At 32.3% G+C, this 8,103-nt stretch overlaps 1 protein-coding gene across 1 annotated transcript; it reads right to left on the bottom strand.

Moving 5' to 3' along the window:
- Positions 1-987: 987 nt before the first annotated feature.
- LOC126969126 (mitochondrial fission 1 protein) lies at positions 988-7,269 on the bottom strand. The gene is made up of 5 exons (XM_050814437.1): positions 7,071-7,269; positions 6,853-6,966; positions 6,181-6,351; positions 4,117-4,256; positions 988-1,335 (listed from the first exon to the last, which is right to left on the bottom strand). Exons 1-4 carry the CDS (start codon positions 7,113-7,115, stop codon positions 4,131-4,133), a joined length of 456 nt encoding a protein of 151 aa, XP_050670394.1. The 5' UTR covers positions 7,116-7,269; the 3' UTR covers positions 988-1,335; positions 4,117-4,130.
- Positions 7,270-8,103: the final 834 nt, after the last annotated feature.

The following is an 8,103-nucleotide window of genomic DNA, read 5'->3' as shown; positions in this document are numbered from 1 at the left end:
TGAACGCGGTATAGGTGCCATGTCTCGGGCAACGGTGCGATGAAGCGGAACCACGAAAAGTTTATTTTGTCGTGGGCGAAGATTATTGCAATTCGGGACACGTATACGACACAATCACTCATGAAGATCTGGAGCATCAACGTCTGCTGGTAAAATTTGACACATAATTTTTAACTGGTCGCAAGTCGGCCAAACCAAGAGAAATAGGGTTAGATACATGAAAGGATGTTATCCATAGAAACTTTTGTACAGTTATCTTAGGAAGGCTTTCTGCACTTTTTCTAATAATAGTCCATACTTTTTCTCGTACGGATCCCAGGTGCTTGTTTCCAGATAGCTTCGGACTATGGCATAATATATTAATTGTATTACGAATGGATTATGGAAGTCTCGAGAGTTTCGCAGTACGAATCCTAATCTTCGAAATGTGTCAGCGTTGCTTTTCAATACATTTATGATAATGTTCTGTATGTTCATAAGCACATTGAGGAATTTTCTAGAAACTGTGACATTCATAATGTTAACACGAGGAACAAACATAAATTTGTTATGGCTACTACTCGGTTGGGTCGAGTTAGTCTTTTATTGGGCGATGCTTCTACAATTTGATCCCAGAAAATGTACAAAACAAATGTGTTACGAAATTTAAAAGAATTGTTAAAAAACGTTTGTGTTGGAAAGGTTATTATAGCATAAACGATTTTCTTAATGACACCACGGACTGGGAATAAAGCGAACACCCTAAGGCTCTTTAATTATAAATGTTTACTGTACGATATCACATCCATATTTTATATAAAAAAAAAAACCACTTAGTTTCTTGCGCCCATTGTTCTCAGGTCTGAGGCAGTCTCTTTTGAATGGGTGGTAGTTTTTGATGTTCAAAAAGTTAATAATTCAATAGTTAACCTAGGTTAGGTTCAGTCCATTTTCACTTCAATTTGTAGAAACTTGCTTATCAGAGCTCTTCGGGAATTAAAAACACCATAGCCATAATAGTTCTAATTTCATTATAATTTTGAAGCGAAACACATCACAATATAAAACATTACAGTAAATTGCCATCACAAGCATCTTTATCACTTAACCACTAAACCCTAAACTATAATAAATTACACATAACAATAAACAAATTAAAATATTTAATTCCCTTCAGCGAATACAAGAATTTCTAAGTTCCTATAAAATGTGTAAATTAATTCGATATAATTTTGTATTATGCTGTGAATATCAAAACAATTGTGATTACTTTTCTTAAATTTTGGTATCAAACTTCTTCATCCTTCTCGTCTCTTATTTTCCAGAAAATAATGAATGCCTGACAAAGCGCTCATTCTGTAACAAGCAGGAGAAACAAGTTTAAAAAAACATTAATAAATGTGAGAATATTATATTCATAAACTTAGTATACCACCGTAATAGAAGTACCCTGTGTGTGATAACTATCCTCGCATAAAAACCTAGGTGTGAGAAAAAGACGGAAGAGATCAAGACCATGAAATTGTTTTGAAACAATTTAGTGTCCATTTGTTTCCTGTCAAATTAGACCGCGTTTCAATTAACGTTGAATGTTTGTTAACGTCTGTGTTTAGTCCATATTGTAATTTTTTATGTAAATATGTGAAATATAATAATATTGAGCTTTAAATATGTAATGTAGAGTGTATTTTGTGTAATATTGTGTTGTTCCAGGCTAGAAACTAACCATATAAAATAACGCTATACTCAAAAAACCTGCCACTTATAAATTATCCAAATTAAATTCATACAAAATTTCCATTCAGAACGTGTCTCTTCAATTCCACTCGACATTGGCGAAATAATTTGCGCCCGACTGGTGCAGCCACACGCCATATCACAAAATTAAATTGAATTGAATTAGTGTTTTTATCGTTATTTTTCTGTGTTTTAACAGATATTTATTAAAGAATATAATGTGTGGTGTCCTGTATTAGACAGTTGTTACATATAGCAGCAATCCAACTAAAGAATCATTTCACAGGTAATTACTGATTCTTCACTCAAATACTAAATATTACATTTGACTTATGCAGTAAACACTTTAAATTTTTCTTTGAGAGACTGTCTATAACCAAGCTGATATATAGCACGAACAGCTCTCTTTTGCAGAGCAAACACTATATCAATGTCAGCAGCATGACCCCATAGTAATATACCGTACGTCATGATGCTGTGAAAATAACTAAAGTACACTAATCTAGCGGTCGCAACATTCGTGTACTCTCTAATCTTTCTAACTGCATATGCCGCAGAGCTGAGTCTATCTGCTAGATGGGTAATATGTGGACCCCACTGAAGCTTTTTATCTAACGTGATACCCAGGAAGACCGTAGTGTCCACAAGTTCCAATCTCTGGTCATTTATAAGTACGTTGGTTTGTACCTCCGCTGTGTTTGGTGTAATGAACCGTAAACACTTTGTTTTTTTACTGTTTAAGTGCAGATTATTCGTCTCAAACCAACGCACTATCTTTGAGAGTGCATTGCTTACCTCGTCATCAATATCCGCACGTCGCTTCACTTTAAAAATAAGTGAAGTATCATCAGCAAACAATACAATCTCATGGCTATCATCCACCACAAACGGTAGATCGTGAATATATATAAGAAACAAGAAAGGACCGAGAATAGAACCCTGTGGAACACCTATTCGCACAGGTTTACCCGAAGACCGTTTGCCATTTACTTCGACTATCTGAACTCTTTCGCTTAAATATGATTTTAACAGATTTAGGGCTCTATTTTTTACTCCATAATGCTTTAGTTTTAGGAGTAAAGTTTCATGGTGGACGCAGTCAAATGCTTTTGACAAATCACAAAAAATGCCCAATGCATCCTGTGACTCTTCCCAGGCGTCAAAGATGTGCTCAATGAGTCTAGTACCCGCATTAATTGTTGATAAACCCCTAGTGAAACCAAACTGATTTTTGTTCATTAATTTACAAAAATGCATTTGTAGCTGTTGAAGCAAAAGTTTTTCAAAAATTTTTCTAAAAACAGGCAGCACTGAAATAGGTCTGAAATTAGCAGGGTCAAAAGAACTGCCCGATTTAAACAAAGGTATAACTTTGCTGTATTTCATGAGGTCAGGGAACACACCCTCATCTATGCATTCATTAAATATTATTGCTAATTCAGGTGCTATAATGTCAAGTATGTATTTAACAATATTAGTCGAATGGCCCCATAGGTCTTTTGTATTTTTTAGGTTAATTAATTTGAAGATTTTTATTATATCGCTACCTGTAACATACTTAAATTTCAAGTCAGTAGAAGATACTGGTACGTGTAATTTAAGCATATCATATGCTGCTTTTGGCGAAGCGTTAAGGTATTTGGTCGTGACAATCGGGATTTCGGAGAAGTATTTATCAAATTCATTTGCAATTTCTATTTCCGAATTTATAACGCGATTATTAATATTTAAACAGATAGAGGTGTTACGGCAATTCGATCTACCAGTTTCATTGTTAATTACACTCCAAGTCGCTTTTACTTTATTATTACTGTTTTTAATTTTATCTGCAATGAAACGTGTTTTCGCTTCATGACAAACTATTTTAAAAAGCTTGGAGTATTTTTTTACATATATTTTAAATTCTTCACTATTATTGTAATGTTTCTCATAATAAAGGTCATATAAGCGTTTACGACTTTTGTGGATACCCATTGTTGCCCAATCATTAAAACTATGTTTGTTGTTTACTGTCACCGTTACTGGAGTAAAAATCCTGTCAAATTCCTCACAGAAGGAATTGAAGACTAAGTTATAGTGAAAATTAGCAGTTTCACCACAGTGTAAAAATGGTATCGTATTTACCAAATTATTTCTAAACCTCTCAAGACGGCTACCCGTAACTGGCATAATCGTCACCTTTTTTGGTCTGACATTGTCCAATCTTGTATTTACTTTTATAAGTTGCCCACTATGGTCGGACTGAAGATTATAAAATTAATTCAACTACCCTCATAATATTTCCATCTATTATATTATGGATGATTAAAGCTGATTTAGGTAGACTAGTCTAAATATGAGAGTAAACATGTGGGGTATCACACATCATGATAGCACAAAGGACATTTAAAAGATACTCACATGAAGGCTAAATGTTATTTGTTAGTGCTCTTAGCGAGTGCAATTCCAAGGCCTACCAGTCCTCCGATAGCAAGAACAGCCCCACTAGCCACCGCTATCCCAATCAGGCCCTCCTTCTCCATTCTTTTATTGATTTGATGCTGAAAATATTAAACACACTTATAAAACCTCTTATATGCTGTTTACTGCAAAAAACAAAAATGTTCCAAATTTTGATGCCTTAACTATAAATAACCAAGAATAAAAACAGTCGGAAACAGAAAAATATCTTGGTCTTGTACTGGATTCTAAATTGATGGCGGGCGCATTTAGATTATTAGCAGTCAAAAATTACATCATTGAGTGGAGATTTGTGTAAATCTGCACGGCGTGTACATGTGGTCATGTGGCCGGCTAGATTATGGGTACGACAAAGAGCCGTGAAGAAGTAATGTGTAAACATTATTGTGTTTCGGTCGGAAGGGCGCTAAGAATAGCTAGTGAAATTACTGGGCAAATGAGAGAATGATTAACATCTTATGTCTCAAGGTGATGAGCGCAATAATTGTAGTGCCACTCAGAAATTTTGGGTTATTCAATAATCCTGAGTGGCACTGCATTGAAATGAGCAGGGCATATCAATTACCAACTGAACGTCCTGCTCGTCATATCTTACTATCATAAATGTTGTTTTTTTTAATCAGAAGGTCAGGAAAATGTATATTATTATTATAGTAATGAAGCAGTCATGCAAAAAAACCGATTAAGTGTTTTTTGTTAAACAATACAAAACAACATAAAAGGAAATATCCAAACTAAATATAAATTTTCTTTGTTTCATTGCCAAAGCACTTTTGATGCTATAATGGTCTTAACCTTGACAAAGGTTACTGTACTTACAGATAAAGATAAAACAATATTGATAAAATCACAATGACATTTGTTTTATATAGTAATAAATATTATAATAGATCCCATATAATAATTATATTTAAATAAAATATATGATTATTAATGTAAAGGCACATAACAATGAAAATTACTGTCCAAACGGATTTTTTCAGATTTGGTTTCAGTTTTAAAACTATAATAATGATTTATTTCTTTTAACACACATTGGAACAAAAATTCGTCAATAAGTTTGATAGATATTCTGCCAATTCCTACACCACCTGTGTAGACGACTTTTTACCAATATTGGCTCAAGTTGAATCTTGGGTCATTTAAAAGTAATCTTGAATCATACAAATTTATTGTGTGTTTGTTTATCATGTATGATTTTGCAGAACCCTTTTGTGTGCCAGTTTTTAACTCACACTTGACTGGTATTAAATTGTTACCTTAAATTTTGAATACTGCATATTATGTCGAGAATTATTCACAAGAATATCCACAATTCTTAATTTTAATATTATTACAGTAGAAACTCAATAAACCAAAGAAATAATAAAGTAATGGTGAAGCATTTGGATAATTGAAAATCCAGATAATTGAATGTATTAAGAAACGTGAGTTTTGTGTACAAAAATCAAGTCTATTAAGGAATTATTTAGAGATACATTTTCAAGATACAATTCATACATTCTTAGATTACATACATACATACATACTGAATTCTGTACTGCAGCAGCCTTAATCATAAAATAAAATATTGAGGCACATTTATGCATACAATTTGTATACACTATGTATTTGACAACTATGAAATGAAATAATTAATTTAATATTTGGTAATTGGCCTTTGACATTAAAAACACTTTTCAGCTGTAGTAAACTCACAGTATCACAGATTGTATTTCAAACACTTGAGAGTTATGAAGTGGTTTATCATGAGATGGTTCACCATCATTTCACATTCATATCAGGGGGACAATACCAGTTCCAACATGTTCTACTGTATATTCAAAACATTATATAATACTAAACCAGATGTCATTAAGGACTTCTAATCATAATTGGTTTTAAAAATATATTAACAGCATTCCATATCAGTAATTTTCAAAATGTAGTGAAGATCAGATGATTGTAATGAAGTGTTATATAATAGATTTGATTGTAAAATGTAATAAAACAGTAATAATGTACCTCTAATGCTAGGACCTGCTGGTTAGCAGGTTCTATTTCCAGGAATGATTTTACATAATGCAGTGCCTTATTGTATTCTTTGATTCTTGCATTGCCTATGGCGAGGTAAAAAAGATAATCTCTTTTGCCTTCTGCATGTGAGTTGAATAAGTCCTTCAGTAATAGAATACCCTGAAATATAGCGGAGAATGTTTACATTATATTTCTCTTAAATTAGGTTGTTCTTACATTTTAGATAGTTTTTACATTAGCTAATAATGCTTTAAGTTAATAAAACAAATAATATTATACAGATTTAGTAACTTCAACATGCGGAAGACAATCAGGTGACTGCACAGTGAAGAGTGCAGCTTTTCCTTTTAAAACTACAATATTTAACAATAATTATTACCTAAATTAAATGGTCATGAAGAAGAAAATAATTTAAATGAGCATTATTGTTTATTGGACCTCCTGTAAGTTTTATTGATCATACACATCACATAATTTAAATAGGTAACACTATCATTTACACCATAACTTGCCTGACATTGGATATATCACATGTAACATAATATATTTATTATAATTATAAAAAATCAAAGTTAACATCATAACAAATGCTTTCATACAAATCAATAACATATTATTCTGGTCAATAAGAAAAGTCATAATATACCTATTAATACAAACCTTTCTTATATCAGTCGCATATTTGCTACGCACAAGGCACCAAGCATATTCAAATTGAGCCTTGTGTGTTACGTTCCCCTGATGTAGTTGTTCATGGTAGACTTTTTCAAACTTCTACAAGACAAGCAAACTTTAGATTAACAAAACAACAATGCAGTATGTATTACTATGAGTCATAGTTGATAGTACACACAAAAAGTGAAAATAACGATTCATACTTGCAAATCTTCTGAAGACACGATTTCGTCTAATACATCTTCCATTACGCCGAAAACAGATATTCTAATTAGATATGATATACATTGATTATGAGGTTGATATTTTATTGTAAAAATATTTGGTCAGCACAGTCGGATTCAGGATAATATTTGACATTAAAATTTGAAATATAGTATTCTGCGAAATATCACGAATTACGAATATCACGAAAAAATAACTAATGTCTGTCAACTGTCATATGCGTAACTGCGTCAGTGTTAATTTCAAAGTCAGATATTCTAACCCTTCACTTGGCAGAGAAAAAAATCATTGACAAAATATAATTCATGCGGCGTAATTTTTGTGACCCATAGACGTCTAGAAAAATGCAGAAAAAAATCTGTTGAGAGTAGTTTTAAAAAAAACACATGTATCCTGTGGGATACAGTGCCAAGAGTCCTTGATAATATCTTATCATTTCAATGTATCTCTAAAGATATATAGCCAGGTTATCGAGACTTACTTGTAAAATAATTTGGTTAGAAAATAAGTAAAAACAAAAGGTACTGCCTTTTGTTGAAATCTAAAAAAAATAACATATACTGTCATTCCTGTAGAGAAACCAAAAATCAATCAAAAAAGCTTCTCTGAGAAACAATATGGCAAAATGAAGCTTTGCTATGGAAATTAAAAAGACAGACGGGCAGTAGGCATGGTTTCATACCGCACTTCATACATATGACCTTAGTATGATCTTCTATCCAAAGTTTGCATCAACCGTTAGGCCCAAATGTCGGAAAATCTGACGTAGAAGTTCGCCTTGAGTACGAGGTTTTTTTATGGTTTTCTAGTTTTTATGGATAGTTATTGTCTCTAAGAATTCAGTAGCCCTTGTATTATATGATAATACTAGCTGACCCGGCAAACGTTGTTTTGCCATATAAACTATTTTTAGAGTTAAACCGTTTCTTGGACATTGCAACATTACTTTATTTTTCTAAATTATTTTAATTTATATATATAAATTTTTATTTAAGAATTTTTAAAATAAAA

The sequence above is a fragment of the Leptidea sinapis genome, chromosome 17, assembly GCF_905404315.1.
Source record: "Leptidea sinapis chromosome 17, ilLepSina1.1, whole genome shotgun sequence".
Taxonomy (NCBI): domain Eukaryota; kingdom Metazoa; phylum Arthropoda; class Insecta; order Lepidoptera; family Pieridae; genus Leptidea; species Leptidea sinapis.
This window is presented reverse-complemented; position numbering and strand designations above follow the sequence as displayed.